The sequence below is a fragment of the Athene cunicularia genome (genome assembly GCF_003259725.1).
Source record: "Athene cunicularia isolate RWA chromosome 2 unlocalized genomic scaffold, athCun1 chr2_part1, whole genome shotgun sequence".
In the NCBI taxonomy this organism is placed as follows: Eukaryota; Metazoa; Chordata; class Aves; order Strigiformes; family Strigidae; genus Athene; species Athene cunicularia.
Genome location: NW_020799095.1, coordinates 42,132,248 through 42,153,497, shown reverse-complemented (window position 1 = coordinate 42,153,497; position 21,250 = coordinate 42,132,248). Strand labels below are relative to the sequence as shown.

The following is a 21,250-nucleotide window of genomic DNA, read 5'->3' as shown; positions in this document are numbered from 1 at the left end:
TGTGTTAATGTCAAAAAGGTTTATGCTCCCAGTTTATAAATGGAGAAAATACTGACCTATAAATACTATAATACTGAGCAGCAGTTCAGTTGTTTCTGTATCCCACAGACAGACAGCCTCATTTGGTGAGATTTGGAATGTAATATGCAGATTATCAAGCCAAACCTCCTCTCTTCATCAGACACTCATTTTATATAGCAGGGATTAGCACAGTTAAATTGTATTTTGAAATGGTTGTTCCAGCCCCCTATCTGATTAGGGCTGGTTTCCTGATTTAGGGGATTTTACTTTGTCTTCATGCCTTATTCTCACCCATCTGAGAATGTATTTACTTCTCCTGGCTGGCTACATAATAGCAGTATAGGGATTGTATTACACTTCTCAATCTGTCAGTATGGAGGACTGGGCAAGAGCATAAAAAGCCAGTATTGCTTCAACTCCCTGTCTCCAAGGTAAGGCTAATCAGCTTTTGTTGAAAACAGCATTCGTGGACTGCTTTATCTCTCTTACTTGTTTTTTAACTTCTTGGTGCCAGATGCTTCAGTGCATGCAGTGCCAGAAAAAGACTTGTGCTCCCTGGATTAGTAGTGTCACTTCTGCACAAAGACATTTCAATATTGTTTTTCCCCAATCCAGTAACGAGTCTGATGTGGTAGTTAGGACTCCAGACATCATGCTTTGTGTCTCTAGGCTGGAGTTTCCAGCAACTTTCACACGTTCTGACAGTTTTTCACATTTCATTATTAAAGAACTTTAACTGCCTTTTCTGGTTCAAATCCTATGCCTTAATCGCTTCTTAGTTTAGCTGCTGTCCTTCTGGTTGGAAAGAAACAAAATAGGATTTAATCCAGACCCTGCCAGTGTAGTTTTATAGTCTTTGTGAATATCTAGCCATGTACACTTCACAGGTTTTAATATAAGTAAAAATTTTGGGGGAGGAGACACTTTTCTAACAGCAATTCTGCTCTTCAACGTAAAAACATTCTCTCTACACATGTGTGCTTTCCTGTGAAAGCAGATAGCATTTTATTTTAAGAATGGAAAACATAGCCCTTGTGGATATCCAGGCTGCACAGTCTGAACATTGATTCAGGTATTCTTCAGAAAGCCACTGGGGATTTATTACTCCCAATTTACAGATAGAGAAAATGAGGAGATTTTTTAGTTGGTGGCAGTACCTTCACTGTGGTTGAGAACACAGATTGGATTTGAGTGGGAGATTCTCAGCCTTGTGCTCCTTTTCACTAGTGCACACCTGGCCACAGTTGAAATAGGCAGATTAAACCTCTTAGCTGATTAAAGTTGGTTTAAGGATTTATGGTTTGTATTATATATCTGTTCTGTTCAGAGATGTGAGAAATAATCACAAAATGTGTAGTTTACATTCAGGAGTTTTGTCGGACTGTGTTTCAGCAACTATGGTTGATGCAATGCAAAATACATGTTTTTTTTCAACAGGATGCACTGAAGATTATGGCCCTGCGTTAATACTTGATTTGTGCTCTCAGACCTATAGCAGCCTACCCTATAAATGTAGGGAAATCACTTCCTCAGTGTCTTGATTTGTTCTATCACTAAAATGGGGAGAATGATAGTACATATGCTATGTATTTTGAGTCTTATTAAAGACCCGAATAAATTGCAGAAGACATAAATGCTATGGCTCTGACAGCGAGGTTGTTAGTACAGAATTAAAATGGAAATTTGCTGAAAACCCAGTAAAGTTAGCAAATGTTGACAAAGGTAATTTGCCTTTTGAAAACCTAGTTGTGTTTGCATAAATATTTGCATATGTGCACACACACATGAAATACATGTAACATGAGTGTATGAAAAAATTAGTTGTTTTCCCTATTTCAAGCAGCTTTTAAATGTCAGCTCTTTATGCCTCAGCAAACTGATGGTGTTCACTTGTACTCTGTTTGAAAGTGAAGTAATAGATTTGAGTCTCTGCCTGTTTAAGACCTCCTTGGAGTTTGGAGAACTTGGAAAACTTGGAAACACATTTGTAGTGTTTAATATCACTTCAACAGGTTCTCATGTTGAGTTTTGATTTTTACAGAAGCAGAGAGGGATCAGTTTGAGCAGATGAACATCCACCCTGTGTGATACAGAACTGAACTAATGTGCCTGTCTTCTGAGTCATTGCTTGGCCCTCGATCCTTTTTACTAGCCAGGATAAATTTCATATATATTATCAGACTTTCACAAAATTTTGTTCTTTCTCTATTAATTTCATTTATTATTACTTATTTTTATGCAGTGGTAGCATGTACAAACCAACCAGACTTGGACCACGTTGTGATAGACATTCTAAAATATAATAAATGGCAGCATCTGTCTGTTTTTACCCTAAAAAAACCCCACAAGATCATGCCAACATGCTGCATTTACATAAATGCCTCTGATACCAGGCAGAAATTTATAAATGTCCTGTGTTGCTCTGATGATTGTGTAATTTACTACACAAATATATACTTGTACTCAATCAGAAATTTACTATATGATTATATGCATTTACTTTCCTTTAGAGCAAAACAAAAAGATTAGATTAGCATAAACCAGTTCCAGCAAAAGCTTGAGAGAGAATGCAGGACTGGAAAAGATCTTTATGCATCCAAAACAATGAGAAGTTTGAAAGGCATGTGTCTTCAAAGAGACAAGGTGATTGGAGGGTTGACCACTGGAGTGGTCTTCATCCCTTATTGTAAGTTTATGACTTCTAAGGCATTAAATTTCCTGTCAGACATGTTATTAAAAAAAAAAAATATGAACTGATGTAACTATTTTTTTCATGTAATGCTACTTGCTTTATAATAACTTCCTCAAGTTTGCTCCTTACAATAATTATAATTTTTATGAAGGTGTTTGTGATGATAGTCACAAAAGAATCATGGTTGCTGGAATTCATAATGAAGCATGAAATAGAGGGTACCATAGCTGATAGCTTTGTCTTAGAGCAGGCAAATTACGGACTTCTCTCCTACAAGACAGGTAAAAACAGAGTTACTTGGAGAAACCAAAAGGGAGAGAAATTCAGTTAGCCCTGTAACTGTTAAGAGACCTATAACGAGAAAAATATGTCCACAAAAAATTGGCTCTAAGTCAATTGACTTATCTGCTGATTGCATGCGATTGCATCTCTCTTCACTTCTCCATGTGCAGTGACTCATAGATATGTTCTTGGAATTCTGCTAAAAAAATATCAGAAGTGTAATGATCTTAAAACAGGGAGGTCGTCTTTATTTGAAGAAAGATCATTTTATGTTGTTTACTCGAAGTTAATATTTGGTGTTGGTCTAGAAGTAAATTATACTGGGTAAAAGGTCAGGATTATACAACTGAATCTTGTGTATATACACAGTTTAGGCTATTTATGTTTTGTTCTCACCAGTGCAGTTCATCATAGTGTGATCGCTCTGGTTATCTTAAGAAGAGGAGAAAAACCACTTAGTACTCTTAACTCTAGATGTTGGTTTTCATATGTGATGCAAAAATTTCACATTTTTTATAAATGTCTTGTATTCACAAGCATCACATAGATTCATTGGTACATCTCCAGACTCATTCTATAGTATGTATGCTATAGAAAGTATCACAGAAATGCACGTTTCAAATAATTTAAAAGAAGTCTTTTTAAGGGCACAAATGGATGTGGAAGTTTAGCAAAGACAAGCCCAAGCAGTGTCATGTTAATCTTGTGATAATTTTTTTTTGGTAGAAGATTACTGTGCTATTACTTGTCTAAGTGTGTACGTAATAACTTCAAGGGGAAGAAAAGGTGTTTTAGAGTAAGGAGGGAATTTGTATAAATTGTGAGGCTTTAAAAACATTTTAAAACTTAGACTGTATTATTTTAAATAATTTTGAGCAAGTATTTAAAAAGAGTATTTTTTTTGCTGACGCATTTTATAGTTTAACACTAACACTTAAAGACTTTTGTGCTTTGTGTGCAGGTATATGTCTCGAGTCCATGGTATGCATCCAAAAGAAACCACGCGTCAGCTGAGTTTAGCAGTCAAGGATGGTCTTATTGTTGAAACCCTGACGGTGGGGTGTAAAGGGTCAAAAGCTGGTATTGAACAAGAAGGATATTGGTTGCCAGGAGATGAGATTGTGAGTATAATGTCTTTGAGAAAGTAAATCACAAATTCTGGTATCTTAGCATGAAACTTGCTTTAGTTTTTATTTAAAGTTATTTATAGATGCTGTGTTGGTGCTTGTGAACAGGGAAGTAATGCACTCTTAAACTTTTTAACCTTTTCTATTCCATGGAATTCTGAGTTTTCTTCTATGAAACACTAGCAAAGTTCTTTGCTCAGTCATCCCTCACTTTTATGTAGCATTCTCTTATACAGCTGTACAGGAAGACAGTAAATATTATTGGTATTACTTGAAATCCTCAGACGTCCTCAAATCCCAAAGATGGTATCTTTAAAAAAAAAAAAAAAAAAGACAATTTTTGATTAATCTTGCTTTAATCTGAGGAGGGAAGAATTCCTCCTGTTCAAAAGTGCAACAAGAAGCTGTACATTTATATACAAACACACATGAAAAAGATATGTTTTACAAATATTTGTGAACATCACAGCATTCAGTGCAGAAAGATTTTCTCAGCAAATTAATTACAGGCATCTAGACATTGATCTGCTGGATGTGTGAAATAAATATTTAAATTGAGTTGAACAGGTTTAAAGTTAGGGAAGGGAAGAAAAGCGTGTTTTCTCTATCCCTCCATAGGGATAGGTGGAATGCACTCACAATTAGCTGAGAATAGTCCCATAGACTAGGAAAAAGCATTCACAGTTGCTTTGCCTTGTTCAGAGTGTGGCCTCTGTATTTATAAGACCACATTTTTGTAATTAAAAAAGAGAGTTTGGCAAAGCTTTAAGATACTTGAAATAGGGACTGTTACTTTGAAATATAAATTGCATTAAATACTGGTAAAATAGACAGCATTGTCTCAGACACAGGTAATAATTTAAATTTTGAGGAAAACCAGAAAAACACTGCAGGAAAATAAATTCAAAAAAACACCAAAATACTCATTGAATTATTGCAGCCATCAGTAAGTTCCTGAAAGTGAAACAGCAGAGTATTTTTTGTTTTAAAGTGAGAGAAAGTGGAAAGCAAGCAGTATCCATAACAGAAAACATTATGGCTAAAATTATCCCAGTTACACTAATTTAAAATATTGAAATATATATTTAATGTGCTTCATGTCACTGTTAAGATTCTCATTCTGATTTCATTAGAAACCCTCAAGGGAGCCTTTAAAGGGTATGTAGCTTTATTTTTACTATTGTCCCTGGGGGTAAACATTTCAAAATTCCAGTTTAGCTCTTTTAGGTGTTTCTTATGTCAGTTTTATCTACTTAGAGGTGATGTTAACTGTGTAGACTCAACAGGACATAAACTCTGAAATCTGTAGTTATTTCAAAGTATTCAGTATGTTTGTTTCCTCTATTGGAAAAAAAAAAAAAAAAAAGGAGATTCAGAATGCCTCACAATAGCCATTTCTTAAAAAGTCATTCGAAAAAATGTTCCTTCTTCTTATTAGCAACATTTGTCCAGCAAAACCTGTAAGATAACCAGCATGTAAATGCCCAGTGAGTCATGAGAGTTATGTAATTATTTTATCTCAGAATGAAAAGAATTGTCTTTGACTTGACTGAAGATGCTGCTTAAGTCACATTATGAACAGCCCTTTGGTTAGAAGTATTAACTGCATTTTCAACATGACTGCTAATCACTGATGCATTGTGCTGTGTCCATATGTCTGATGGCCATCTCAGTTGTTCAGAACACCAGTGCATACTTGACTTTACAGTTTCATGCAAAAATAGGAATCAGCTTCTGATCCAAGCCATGTTTCAACAGTACCCAACTTCTTGATCGTAATACTGAATCAAAATGATGCAGGCAGATGAAGTAAAACACATTGACTTGGTATAAATCGTTCTCTTTGTTCTTTTATTCAAAAAAGTTTAACAAGTAACAAAGTGTCATTGTCATCACTTGACACAGATCAAGTATTTTCCATTCTCCAACAACTGATGCAAAGCCATGAAGTTTGGTATGTTTTCAACATTGGACACACGGTATAGTTTTACGGATGGTTTGTCTGCACTTGATCAAGATGCAGTTTGTAGTTCTCTGTAATTCAGTACTGTTCAGATCTGGTACTAATGACTGTTGAACCATGAGCTCAAGTTACATTTCAGTGAGGGCAAACACAGAAGTCTTTTGAGAGATCCACTTGTAGGAGATAGAACTCTATGAAATAGGTCTATTAATGTTGGAACAGGGATTTCAGGCTCACCACACTTTAGCACTTACGGGCAGATCCTTGTCCCAATTGTCAAACTTGGTTTGAATGGTACTACAGGAACATGGAAAGCTCATAATGTGAAAGAGAAAGGCTTGAGAACTGATCCAACACCTATTGACATCAATAGAAAAATACCCTTGGTTTTTAGCTTGTTTTCTGGCACCACAGTGGAAGTTATTCCTGTTGTACTTCCCCCTATCTTTTATTTGAGTATTTGCTTGACATTTCTTTCAATTTTTTGAAATTTTGGACCTAAAATCTTAGCATTTTAAATCCATTTTCAAGTAAATAAATTACTGGCCCGGGCCACAGAACTGCTGAGCACCTGTATCTGTTATTTCTATAGGTGTCTGACTAGAGACTGCCACAAGGCCTGAAAGTACTGGTTTTAATGATGACTGTGGACTGATTGCTAAATGATAACAATAATTGAGAGTATACAGATTATGAAAACACAGCTGTATTTGGAAAAGATTCATTAGATAATCTGTGATGCTTACTTATGTGTTTCCAAACATTTGCCCTATCCAATAGGTTGACATAATGATAAATATATGCTGTAAGGACACGATCTCTAATAGGGTTACTCTTAGCCTTAAGAGGAATGTGTTAAAAAAATTATGCTACCTTGCTATCATTGTTCTATCAGTATGTTGAAGCTATGGTAAAAAAATGAAGCAAAATATTATATTTAGAGATACCATACAAAAGAACAAGCTGACATGCAAAGACAAAACAGTTTGAGGGCATCAGGAGGCCCTTCAAAAAAGGACAACTCATGTAAAAATGAATATTCTGAAAAACTGAAAAAGAATGATCAGATTTAAAAGAGTATAAAATTGTTCTTTTTCTCTTAGATATATGTGGGGGAAATATTTTTATATAAGTTACTAAATTTAAAATATGGAGTCAGTTGCTAAGCATACTGTATTCCAACTGATATTTTAAGGATTGGTACCTATACAAGAACTTTGCTGCAAATATTATACTTCCAGGCCTTGTGCAGGTATTCATTTTGTTTGCTCATTTGCCATCTATACAGATGTTTTGCACATTTTCAAAATGTGTTTTCATCTTACAGGCTTTCTCATCTTGCAGATGATTAATGCATTTGACACAAAATAAATGAAAGAAGAAGTTATTTTCCATTGTTATCCAGGATTTTAGTTAGGAACTCTGCATTTTCACTGTTTGTTGATGCCATTATTATGCAATTCAACAAAATCTCGGCAGCTTCTTGCCTTGCAAGGGAAATGTCAGTCCTGAAATCTGGTAATGGAAGTTTACTTTTTCTTTCTAAAAGCTTTATTTCTATTTCTCACAGAACTTGTGGAATTTGGAAGTGTTATTTATTATCAACATAAAAGAAATTATCTCCTTGCTCTTCAGGTTTAGAAAAAAAATTGCAAATCAATGTTGTTAACTATGTTTTCAATGCAGTCAATAAAATAGAAGGGAAATGTAGTTCTTGAAGAAAAGAATCATGAATCTCCTTACCTATTCATTTCTATTTCAGTTATGCCATGATTTTTATGTACCTTTATCTGTGTAAAATAGTGCTCAGTCTAATCTCAATGAAAGAAATCAAAATAAAGCACCAATGTCATGTAGCTTTATGGGGGGGTTAGATACAGTTCTTAGAGTTAGTTTGTCTTACTCATTTACATATTTTGTTATTTTTCTACAGTGTGCACGGAGCTATTTTGAGCATTTAATGTGCTAATTCTTCTCCTCCTGATTAAAGCCATAAAACTGCACTGACCCAGAGAGAGGCATTATGAATGTATAATTTCAATTTACATGTGTTCATAAAGCCAAACAATATGGTGCTCTTCTAAAATGGAGTTGTGTTAGTAACACAGGTTCATTGTTTGCATCTGAATGCGACATATCTCATAGCACTCCTGTGATTTAAAGTTCATTTATAGTGGCCAAATGCTCTAATGAGATGTGATGAGTGAGGCTTCACATTTAGTTAAGTCACTTTGAGCTATTTCTTCACTGACAAAATTTTTTTAGTTTAGTGGAGAACATGCTATTTGGAGGGGCAGTTTGCTTCCTTTCGTTTTCAGAGAACATTAGAAGTAGAGTGTGCTTTTTCCCAGCACATCCATGTATTCATAACTTGGCTAATTCATTACTGGAGATTTTCTGATACTTATATCTAGAAAGTACTGGTGCTTGCTCAAAGTGACTCCAGATACTTTCAAGTCTCAAGGCTGCCTAAATAATCCATCTCTTCACTCTGTCTGCTTTCCCATCATTTTAACCTTTGTTGTAACCCACTGCCAGCACTGTGAGTTTAGAAGGTGGTTTTGTTAACCCTAGTGACCTTAGGCACACATCCAGTGATTATTGTGATTTGATGTATTGCAGGTTCAATTTTGCTAGGATCAGTCTGTGAGAAAGGAGTATTTTGGCTGTTTCTAAATTACTTTAGATTGAGAAAAGGCTGGGTTCCCTACTTGCCATGCTTAATTGCTCTTGTATTTATATTGATTTTTCCATGCTAGTCAGTATTGATAGCCAGAAGATGTTTTTTGAACTGGCTGTGTCATCTTGAGTCTCCATAAATATGAAGGTAATTGTAAAAAGCTTAAAACGGTCACTGTGAGGGTTTGAATCTTTTCTGTACATAAAATACACTTTAAATTAAAAAAAAAAAAAACAAAAAACAAACAAACAAACAAACAAACAAACAAAAAACCAAACAAAACCAGAAATAAAAACAAACCTTAAACCAAAACCAACCTACATAGCTACCAGTTATTGCTAGCAAACTATGGGCTTCTAACTAGGCTGAGGAATAGTTGTAATGTACATTCCATTAATTTCAGTTAGATGCAGAAGGGTAATCTGAAACAGCAATGGTGACAGCCAGTGCATTCATTATGAAAACTCTTACAACTAGAGAGCACAAAGAGGAAGAACATGTCACACCAAATGACGAAAAATTTTGTTTGGTGTTTTAAAAATTCTCCATTTGTCTTATCCATCCATATTGCCTTTAATCTGAAGTCCTGTGTGAATTCGCTGGTCCAAACATAGCCCAAACCATGATAGTTACTATTTCTCACATATTGTAAGAAATTGAGGATTTTCCAGGCTGGAACATTCCAGATAGATTCCTAATTATTGTGAAAGTACCAGTGTTCTTTACATTTGGTGATTCACTGATACAAAGAGTTAATGAATGATCCTGGTGGAGAGAAAAGTTCAGACTGGCTTCCATCTCTTATTCCACACCTCGGGGAGAGTATAAGGAGGCTTTGAGGGTCAGGCCACATAACAGTCTGGTCACACGAGAGCATGGAGGGGAAATGAGCTTCTGGAGCTCTTTAAATCTCTCTTCTGTCTATCTTTCCATCCTCTAAGGTCCCATTATTCAGAGCTTATTTTGCCAAGAGACTGCCACCATATCTATCCACTGTGTGTTAAAAGCAATGATTTTTCTTGCAAATTATTATCATGGTGTGCACTAGTGTAAAATTCTGCTTATTAATTAACCAAAAATTAGTGTCCACTAGTGTAATATCCTGCTGTAGATTTGTGAAAGTTCAGAAAAGCAAGTATTTTCAAATTGACAAATCAAAGCTTCCTTGAGAAGCAAATTAGAATTCTGAAATCCCACCTCACAGACAAGAAATTTTTGCTGTATTAAAGCCAAAACCCTCCTTTGCCTTTCGATTAAGGCTATTAGCATGCAGCTCATGAGAATGGCCTCACTGCCATTTCAGTGGCTCTTCCTGTCTCCAGATGGGTTAAGAATCATGAACAATTTTCTGCATTCCTTTTCCAACCTTGTTTTTCTCTTCCCATCTGTTCAGGAGTATTTCTTCCTCTCCTTTTCTCATCCTTATTTTTCATCCCCTAGAAAGGAGCTCATGCTGTTTGGAGGATCTTCATATTACCGAAGATGACACTAGTAGAGTCCATCTTACTGCATACCTAAGAGATGATGATGCTTTTAAACTGGTAAAACAACTCATCAGCATCTTCACTTGTCTTTCCTGGCTTTGCCAACTTGACTTTCAAAAATGCAGTCAGTGTAATGCTGTATTCTTTAAGGCTTTCACTGGCTCTTCGGTAGTTGAGATACTGATGATGTTGTTCACAGATTTCACAAAATGTTTTTTTCTGATTGAAAGGGTGTTTTGAAGAATGATAATTTACTTATGGGTTTTAAAGTAAACTAGTCAAACTAGTCTGTATAAAGCTTCTATCATGGGACTTAAATTATGCTAATGGACTAGATGACATATATAAGTCCATCATAAGTTTGTTCTGAAAATATGCATTTTGGTTTTTTCCACCTCTTTTGTGCCAACCCTGAACTAGTAGTGTTGTTCTTTTAAAACTTTGTGGGTTCAAAATGCTCTGCATCTCTGGCAACTGTTTTGAATTATTACGTCATGCTGGTCACTGAATGAAACTTCATTGAAGCTGATGGGCTTATTAATATTCATGCTTCACTTATAATAAATCCAGGCCTCATGCCATTATATCACTGACAGCTGAGACAGTACCAGCCACACCTACAGCACAGGGGACATGGACAAGACGTTGGAGATTTAAGTGAAGTGTGTAGGAGGTTCTGCTGTTGGTTCAGATAAAATGTTTCTCTGTGTGCAGAAACATCAACCTAGAAACACACTACAAAATTCTGTGGAGAAAATAAGGCCAGAAAAGCAATGTAAATGTATTTTTAAAAAGAAGAGGGGAGGGGGACCCCTTCTGTGCATAGTTGTTCATGGAAGAAGACTTGGAACTACAAGCAAAGAGATTTCTTTCTGGTCTGGATTAATCCTCTTTCTAGGGGAACAAAACCTTCACATACATAATGTGGAAATAAAAGGTACTGCACCTAATAAATACTTCACTCCATCACTGATTTATCTTCCTAATGAAAATAGCCTACAAACCTCCTCTTGGCTCAACCTGAGTAAAAAATGGTGACATTAATAGCAGAAGCAAATCCAGATTCTGAGGAGATAAGTTGAAAGTTTCTATTAACCTTGAACTCACTTGGAATGTGAAGAAAGAAAATATTTTTATTTGAAACTATTTTCTGTTTCTGATATCCTGGAGAATACTTGTATTGTCTCACCTCAAATAATGTAAACTACTGCTACTCAAACATGATCTTCTTGGGAGGGAAACTGAGATTTATTCATTACTTCAGGAACACATCTTATAAGGCTGAGAAGACAAGTGTGACAGGGGTTTTAGCAGTCATTTTGTCTGCTGGCATGCTACTACACTTCTTGAAATAACTTCACTTCTTTAGCTCTGGGAGCTAGAGACTGGCTTTATAATTTGGAGCCTATCACCCTGAATTTCCAGAACATAACTACAAGGTAGGAGAGGGAATAAAAATCTACCTATCTTGGCAGGAATCCAGAGAAGACTTTGGTGGTTTCTGCCAGAAACAGAAGACTTCTAAGACAAACTGGCAATAAATTAATTAGACAAACTTAGACTTGCAGATTAAACTCAAAGAAAGCAAGCCAAAAGTATTCTGAGAGGCTGTGGAATTCACTGCAGAACCTGAATCTTCTTGCATCAGTGCATCAGAAGAGGAAGCAGTTATCAGTGAAGAAAATGGAAATGGATTATCACGAGCCTAAAAATATGTCTGTGTTTAATATGCACTATGGAGAAGGAGATTTGGGTCTGTCTCCTGACTGAAGGTTTTATGTTGGTTCTTTTTAGAATAAAACTGGTTTCTAAAATGAGAGAAATCAAAACTAATGTAAGAAAAAAGTTAATTGCCAAGTTTATGAAAATCTTGGCCATAATAAATAAAAGTAATTGAAATTAAGCAAGATGCCTAGGTAGGTGTGAGGACATATGAACTCGTAATTGCTTTGGATTTCTTTGTGGTAAAATATGAGTACTACTGAATACCTACAAAGTGTCCAACAGAGTCAGTTTATGGAAATCCATTTTAAAGCTGAAGCCCAAGTCATCAAAGGAAAGGATCTATAAAGGCAACTGATTTGCAATGGACAGATTATCCTGTCTGCAAAAGCACACATCATTGTAGCTACCTGCTGTGGTAGTTTTCTAGAAGAGGGAAGAGAAGATAAAGTGAAACAATTTTTGTAAAGGGATTCTAGCTGCTGAAGTCTTTTTGGTTTTGAAAGAGAGATGGATGCTTGTTTATTTGCTGAGCACTTTTGATGAGCAAAAGCAGTAGGAAAAAAACAAATGCAAAACAGGAGGCAATGTATCTAGTAAATACATATATACAAGGAAACTACAGGGGAGAAAATAAGCTTATTTTGATACTGAATTTACTCTAATGTATTACTCTAACATTAGATGTAAAACATGGGATGATCTAAGAAACTTTGTCATTGTAAAGTAATCATCCTGATCAAGCATGGATCCTGTAGAGCAGTGATAAAAGGGCAATACTTTTATTAAACAGCTAGCTCACCATTTACCTGCTGCAAAGATGGCGTAAGTCCTCTGAGACATCAAGGAATTAATCATGCCTTCCTCACTTCGGAGCCTAACCTATCATTCTGATGAAAAGATAAAAGCAGATTCAGTGGGCTACTGAAAGCAAGTTTACAGAAGGGTTCATGCTCAATAAGGAATAGATGGAGCCAGGGATGTTGTGGCATGAAGAGAAGGCTGACCCAAAGTGCAGGAGTAGGACTGCCCTCACAGCAGGCTAGGACCTCTGGTGAAAAACGTACACAGTGTTCCCACTGTGTTTGAAAAAATACTGGGAATGGTGTTTCATGAGACATCATGTTTGTTCGACCCACGTAGTATTTGATGCATGCTAGTGTCTGAGTGAAAACCAATACATCTGCCAAAGATCCGTGATAAGCTGAAGATCTCTTACTAGCTACTGTACCCAAGAAGATACAGCCTGTTTAAGAAAGAAGCCAGTGTGCACATAGAAGATGCACATACTAGTTTTCCTCTGAAAAAAAAAGGACTATGCCTCCAATATGTCCAGCTCTACATATCAACAGCCACATTTTGTAAAACTCCTCTTATTACAGAGCAGTTACTTGGAAGTTCAACAGTATTGCTAAATCAGTGGATAGATAGGCAAGGGGAAACATTTCAAAGCTGAGCACGGTTTAGCATTTCCACAGTTCTTAAGGGCTCTTTAACCACTGCCTTTGTCTGAGCCTGTTTCAGACTGTCTTTTGTATGGAGCACAGATTCTGATATACTTTCAGAGAAGTATGGGTGAACAGACAAATAATTTAAGTGTACAGTAGCTACTTACAGCAAATGTATAAGAAGCATTTCCTTCAGGTTTTGTACTGGAGAATAGGAGTGCACATAGATAGTGCAACCCCACAGTGGTTTGCTATATTCGAGTGCAAAATGCACTGCAGAGTTTTGACAATTACCTGTAGTAATGCTCATGTTCAATCAAGAAAGCTTTGATGAGAACAGATGCCTGAAAAAGACCAAAAGGAACTGATTGATTAAGAATAGCAAATGTGTTTAGAAAGAAATAGATGCTGCTTTGTTTAATATGAATGGGGGCATAGGTTCCTGCAGCATACTGTGAGACCTCTTAAGGAGAGGACTTGGATACCAGAGAAGCATGATGGTATGGTAGATACACTCATGATAGAGTGCAGTACCACCACTTGTTATTATAGTAAAAGCTTTTCATTTACCAGCAGAAAGTTTGAAATATGAAAGATTAAGTACAGAAAATAAGAATTACTTCCCAACAGCAGACAATGATGTATGCAGGTTACAAAACCTAAATCAAAATGAAAGATGTGAAAAAAAGTAATGTATAATTCTTGTGGGAGGCATTTCTTTCAGTGCATCTGTCTACTTGATATGGACTGGTAGTCAACTTTGTGGGTTTCAGTGAAGAGTTACTGAAAGCCAACAAAGAAACCTTAGCAGCAGAATCCCAAGATTTTGAAAGCTTCTCAGCTGAAGGTAGGAAAGTTGAAAGAATTCTAATGTTAAAGCTGATGGAGGTGGGAAAGAAAGAAAGAAAGAAAGAAGTGTTCATTATGGCTGTTCCCAAATCCTAAAATACCAGAATCCAGAACATTTGCCTCAGAAATTGTATCTTCAAACAGGGCATGGTCTATCTCATTAGATGTCAAAGAAATGAGAATCCGAGGAATGGTAGGAACTCATTCATTGAGATCCTTTACAGTTTTCTAAAGGGTTATGAAATAGTCAGGAAAAGATTATACCAAAGTTTTGGGCTGGTGATTTGAAAACATCTTGAAATAGATACAGCATGCAAATACTACTATTTTTTAATAGTTTCTATTTTGTAAATTACTTCTTATTGCGGGGATGAACCTTATTGCCATTCCAGATTCCACCACTGTGACAGACCAAAAGTGTTGATACGAAACAGTGGGTGAAATCTACTGGGTATCTGCTAGTACTCTTCTTTTAGACTAAATGTGAAAAACTGTTTTAAGTTCTTTATCTGCTAGACAGCTGGACCTCTAGGGACCGTTAAGGCAGGGCTGACAATAGGTTTGCGCACAGGTGGGTTTGAATGAAAATCCAGTGATCTGGAAGGAACTGTGTGTGCATGAGTGTGGATGAGAGATACAGAGAAACACCACAGCAGTGCATACAAAAGCAGCAGAGAAACTCTGGAGAAGCACTTGAAACAGAACACCTGGGAAAAAAGAGTCCAAAGAGTGCTATGGGACAAGTGCCACACAGGAAATGCTGGGAACCATGAGCTCCATGGAAAAAGCTTTCCTTCATTTGCGTCATATTGAATTTAGGACAACAGAACTGTATGTATACTATACATAAATAAACATGATTGCGCCAAAGAGATAACTGACTTATAATTGTCTTTCCCTTCTATGTGACCCTTTTTTTTTTTTTTAGCTTACTGGTTGGGTCCAAAGGATATCCATAATTTGGATGGTTTGGGAAATCTAGTTCAACAGTGTGAAACCAGCAAATCCCCGTAAAGGGGAGTTTCATGAATAGAGTTTTGCCTTTTTTCCCCCTCCCTTTTCCTCTCTCCACCTGATAGTAGAGTGGCTTAATACCGAGTATCTTGGCTACCATTAAGGGACTTGGAGAAAACAGATTATCAGGTAAGAAATGAGCTATGTTATGGATATGCATTATAAAAAGGCAAAATGGTCCTTTTAGACAAAGTCTGAGAAAGAGGTTATATTGTTTTCATGTGCTATGCCTACATATAATTTATAGGAAAATTAAAATTTACTAATTGTTTTTACTTTTTTTTTTTACAATAATTATGGTCTTGCTAAGGTATGGAAGTGACCTAATAGTTACAATTGTGACCTCTAAGTTATTGTTAATTTTACTGTCAGTATGTGCTTCACATCTCCTACTTAATGGTATGCTAATTGTACAGCAGGATGTCACATTCTCCAACATACAGATTCCCTATTTCAATTACAGCTAAGTAAATCTCCATTACTAATGAGTAAGCATTTCTTTTCCATGTACATTTGCATTATAATGGACATTTTCTTTATGCGCTAAAATTATTCTTTCCTTGACAACAACTATATATTTTATTCTACAGTAAAGGCTACGACATGATGATTCATTCCTTTCTCTTGGGTTTATCTGTATTTAAATTGTCAAATGTTCTCGATAGCCTGACATTTTCTGTCCCATGTTATTTTTCTGTACTTCCAGAATAAATTTATGTATTTGCTTTAAGACAACCTACTTAAGACAAATCACAAAAAAAGTAAGCTTACGTGTCGGTCATAAATTAAGCTGTATTTTTGAATATGTTGCATTGTTTCATTCATGTTGCTGAGAAATCTGAACTGTTTATGTCAGTGCAAAGTGACCTTTATGATATAATGTTTGACTGATTTGAATATAAAGAAAAGGGACCACAAGTGACCCATATCACTGCAAGATCCCACTCTGCTTAACAGAGCATAGCTCTTTGGCTATTAAATACAATCCCCCAAACAGACATTTGCTGCCCTGCTGATGCATTTCTCTACAGATGCAACGGGCAGCTGAGTAAAATGAAGGGGGAAAGCCTCCTGTTACATCTGAGCTATGCAGCTTTGCTGCCAAATCTGCTCCCTCTTGGGGGTTGTGGCCAGTCACTGGGTGCTGCTGAACTGCTGAACTTGGGCAGCCGGGTGCTGCCGGCAGAGGATTCCCTTCGTCTGCCAGCACCGTGACATGAGAGGCTTTCCCTGCCCTGCATCAGGAAAAAAAGATACTGGCAAATTGAGTCCCTGTGGCGGAGATCCTTCCTTCATTCCGCATGGCCCCAGGAAAATATATCACCTTTTATACACAAATAAGGACTGTGAGTTTTATTGATAAAGTGATAGCTTAATCTTTGACAATATGCAGCAAAGAAGGTGTTGCTTTGATTTTGGTGAGGCTATTCCCTATGCAGTAAATTATGTTATAGGGATCTTTTTTTAGATGCCCAAAGAAGGTTTATATATCAAAGAGAGTGCATTAATTAACAATTATTAATATTCTTGACAATTTCTTAGTTGGCCTGGTGGTGGGTGTGTATATGGGGAAGAAGATGGGTGTTGGGCTCTTTTAATGATATAAGCACATGGGATATTTTAAAGAAAAAATGTGGTGAAAGCGTTGGGTAGCATTCCAGAAATGCAGGAGGAAATGTATGCAACCAAATGTTAGAAGTAACAGATTGATTTCCTGGTCACTGTGCATGAATTCTTTCTAGCCTTGTGTATATCCTGATAATCGGATGGCTTACAGTATAGATACAAAGTTTGTTTTGTTTTTATTTTGAAAGGCCTACGGTATGCAGCCTTTTTCCCAGACAGCAGCAAAAAACAAGGTGAACAATTTTTGCACTATGTGGTTTTGAATTCTGTCATATTTTCTATTACGTTTCTGTCTTCCATTAGGATAGCTTAGTTTACTATATTAACCACCACCATCATCCATATCACTTCCAATTCTGAGTTTAGTCTACATTAATGTATGTATGTAGTTTGATGATTTTTTCTCTCTCCTGGGGGCTGGAAGTGGTTACTCACTTGTTACAGTTCAAGATGTTGTTACAATGGTTGCCCTTTAATCAGTCATTTTCGGAGTGGCTGATGACACCTGGTGGTGTATTTTGTAAATGCAGACTTAACCGTGTTTGCAGCAGGCGGAGAATTTTGACCTGTCCTACCCCGAGCACTGACAGTCAGAGTCTGAGCTATTTAAATGAATCTGATCTGCATTAAAAAAATATGTTGGGAGCACATCCTCCTCCCATTCAAACTTATGTAAACCAAGAGAAGCAATAACACTTCATTGCTGTTGGAGCAAAATTAATGCCTCTGACCTTGCTGTTGGTCGATAGTGTAGTTGTTCACAAGGGCTATCTACCTTTTTTATTTTCCTTATTAACTTGACAAATATATTGCATAAATTAATGGTTTATATATATTTATGCACTAAATATACTGCATTAAAGTAAAAATCTTTTCTGTGAAAAACCTGTGTGATTATACTTAGAAGTAATGATGTTTTCAAAACTTTACAGTGTGAATACTGAAGGAAGCTTCTTCTGGTGTTTTATTTATTGTCATGGTTTCTGGCTTGAGTGTATGATTTTTCTTGCCAGCAAGTATATTTCCGTACATTTATGAAATTCCACATCCCTTTGCCAGCATATTTCCTAACAATGGAATATCTGGGATATACCAATAAGTAACTCATATGAAAAAAAAATTAAGACTCCTGGAATCCTGATTCTGTGTTGAAATTCCTCAGTACCCAGGATCTATTGGGGTCTTTGATTTTATCTGGATAGATCTTTAATCAAAAATGATTCTTTTTCTTGCTTAATTGGCCCTTCACTGCCATCTGATTTTTTTTTTTAGTTTCATAAAGAAGATAAATATGAGAGAATATAAGATAAATACAAAGCAATACTTTATCCTGGTTTTTTTTCAGTCTACAGGCAAATCAAGTACATCGACAATGCAGTATCTTTAGTTGTTTCTAAAGTATCTTAAAGAAAGCTCCCAAAGTGCACTGCCACTGGACTTTGTGGAAGGGGAAAGTGTTCATGAAACAAGAATGTGTTCTTTATAGACAAATCTGGTGCTATTATTGTGCCAGTCTGAGACATACAGAATTGGCAAGTAAAACTAGATTAGGAAAAATAATAGAAGAGTCAAGTTACACTGTTAATCTGAACAACAAAGGAGGGCAAAGTTCTGAGTTCAAAAATCATCAGTTAAGGGTTGTTTGGTGTTTTTTCTTTCCCCTAAACTTATTGCTCCTGCAGTTCAGTGTTGATGGTATATAAACTTTAGTGTAGGCAGTCCAGGTTGAGGATGTCCCTAAATCTCTATATTCATGGGGGCTGTGGTCAGATGAATTATGTATGCAACACGGCTGCTCTTCAGCATAAGGGACTCGAAGTGACACTTCTGTGTAGCACTTCCTACACTGCTCTGTTGGAGGAGACTTCTCACACAAGGACTTAATGACCATAGTTCCCAAGCATGGGAAAATGAGAATTGGACATATGCCAGTTCTGGCAGTTGGTGGGAATTGCTAACTCCACCTTTATAACATGACATTAAAAACACCTTGATCAGATTTTTGTCAGGACAATTTATTGAAGAATAGGAGTAATTTTTTCAGAGGTCTGAACCCATTGAAAAGTGACATTTGACATGAAAAGGCATTGGGAGTTTTATCTGAGGTATGACAGCTATTTTGTCTTCTAGGTATAGGGAAAAGTGTGGCATTTCAGCTAACAAACACAAACATTTAATGGTGGCCACTGGCAATTCTGTCTGGTTTTAGTACTATAGATTCCTAGAGCAAAATTCTACCTCCAAATTATATGCATGCTGCTCTCATTTACTTCAGCAAAGCTTGTGCACATGTTTCAAAGGTTAGAATTTGGCCATTGGGGCTGAATTTTCAAGGAAGAATGTATTAAAGACATCTGTGCATCAGCAGAACCATATCCTTTGTCTTCTGTAGAACATTTCAGGATAAGCCTAGTGCTATGGGGCACTGCAAGTGAAACATTTTTTACTTTTTGAATTGCATTGGGATTGCTTAGGAGAAACATTTCTTGCAGTAATAGATTCATAATTTCATTTATTTCTTGCAACTCAACATTTTGATGCTGAAAAGTTGTCAGTTTTAAGAGAATAAAGACTGGAAGGGACTGCCCTTCAGAAAATTACAGTTCAAAATATACTGTAACCAAACAAGGAGAAATAGTCCAAGGAAATAGGTGTGGTCTGTTGAGGTGCACAAACCTTTGTTTGTAGTCTAATGCAGAGAGGTCAACAAGTGTTTTACACAAAGGTAGAAAACAAACCCACTTTTCATTGTGGACAGAGCTCGTATTTGAAATTGTTACTAATCAGACACTTGAAAAAACTAAAACTTGGCATTCATATTCTATTGGAGTTAGTGTGTATTAAATTGATTAAGATCTTTAAGCGTGTAGGTTTTCCCCTGTTTTTTAAACATTATACACTTCTTAAAATGTTTATAATGTCTAATTGCTGCTGGATTTCAAGACATATCAATTTTGTTCTTAGTTCCTGCAGATTTTGACAGAATGTCATACCAAAATATTTTGTATTTTTTGTAGGACTGGGAAACAGAAAATCATGACTGGTATTGTTTTGAATGCCATTTGCCTGGAGAGGTGTTGATATGTGACCTGTGTTTTCGTGTGTATCATTCCAAGTGTTTGTCTGATGAGTTCAGGCTTAGAGACAGCAGTAGTCACTGGCAGTGCCCAGTTTGCAGGGTGAGTACCTATGAGATTTCATGTGCTGATTAGAGGATTGATATTCATTAATAGATTCATTAAGGTGTCCAGATGGTCTGGCAGGTTAATGGATAAAGAACTGAATATTGAAATGATGGTACATACCTAGAGCATCTATGCAGAGATACCAAAATATGATGCATGTAGCAGATGGTCATTTTTGAAGACCCCAGCAAGCTTTACTTATGCATTTGAGCGCACACAGTATACTGTGTGGGAATGTGTGTATGTGTGTATGCCGTGTGTGAATGCAGTATATTGTGGAAATATTCAACATGAGTAAACAAATTGCTGTGTAAGATGCTACTGTTTTTACTTAACATCTTTTTAATGAATCGTAACCTTTTTGTATTTTGATGACTGCATACCTAGTATTTTATTTGAATCATATTTTACATTTTAAAGCCACAATCATGTTACTGATGAGGGCAGTATCAAAAAATATGGAGTGAAATCCTGCTTCTCATTTCATTTGTGGATTCTATTGGTGCAAAAAGACCAATCTGGATTTCACCCATAATATCCATATCTATATAGTTTTTTCTTTAAAATTGCTATTCTTATGAGTATGGTAGGGAGACGACAAAGAGTATTTTTTATTTCCTTTCCACAAATAAGCAGGTATGTTGTCTGCATGTCATTAGAAGATTAAACATTCTAGTCAGGATGGTGCTTACTGGTACCTGGCCTTGAATCAGAGAGATACTTCTTACTCTTGTCATCTCTGCATCACCTCCCCCAGCGGAGCACATTCCTAGTCTTCCTTAAATGGAGGGACTAATGCATGCGAATGTTTAAGATAAAAATATTGCTATAGAAAGGCATAAAACTGCCAGTTGCACTCTGCCTTGGATTGCTGGAGGGAGAGGAAGTTCCCTTGCTTAGATCTAACTGTATCGCAGCAGACTGACCTTCAGATGATCTGTGCTGCAAGGAATGTAGTTCAGGCGCTTCGCAGTACAGAGATGCAGTTTTTGAAAACAAGTAGATTTCTTTGTTTCAAAACAGCACTTTCTGGCTGCTGTTACCTTAGAACAAGTTGTAAAAAAGCTGTTGCCTCAAATTGGAAGCTCTCAAGGTTTAGGGAAATAGCAAGAAAATCAAGCCCACCTCAAGGAAACGGAAAGGAATGAACAAGAAAT

At 36.4% G+C, this 21,250-nt stretch overlaps 1 protein-coding gene across 10 annotated transcripts in view; it reads left to right on the top strand.

Moving 5' to 3' along the window:
* The window catches only part of ZMYND11 (zinc finger MYND-type containing 11), a 106,721-nt gene that overhangs the window by 59,355 nt on the left and 26,116 nt on the right, over positions 1 to 21,250 (top strand). For 2 of the 10 annotated variants that reach the window (XM_026843271.1, XM_026843268.1), the window contains 3 exons: positions 3,957 to 4,116; positions 17,097 to 17,141; positions 19,926 to 20,087. In XM_026843271.1, the coding sequence (XP_026699072.1) occupies positions 3,961 to 4,116; positions 17,097 to 17,141; positions 19,926 to 20,087 (363 nt within the window). In that variant the 5' untranslated portion in view covers positions 3,957 to 3,960. Of the gene's footprint in view, positions 1 to 286; positions 453 to 3,956; positions 4,117 to 9,071; positions 16,629 to 17,096; positions 17,142 to 19,925; positions 20,088 to 21,250 lie in introns of those variants that run through there. The other 8 variants (XM_026843267.1, XM_026843269.1, XM_026843272.1 and 5 more) reach the window with 8 other exon arrangements.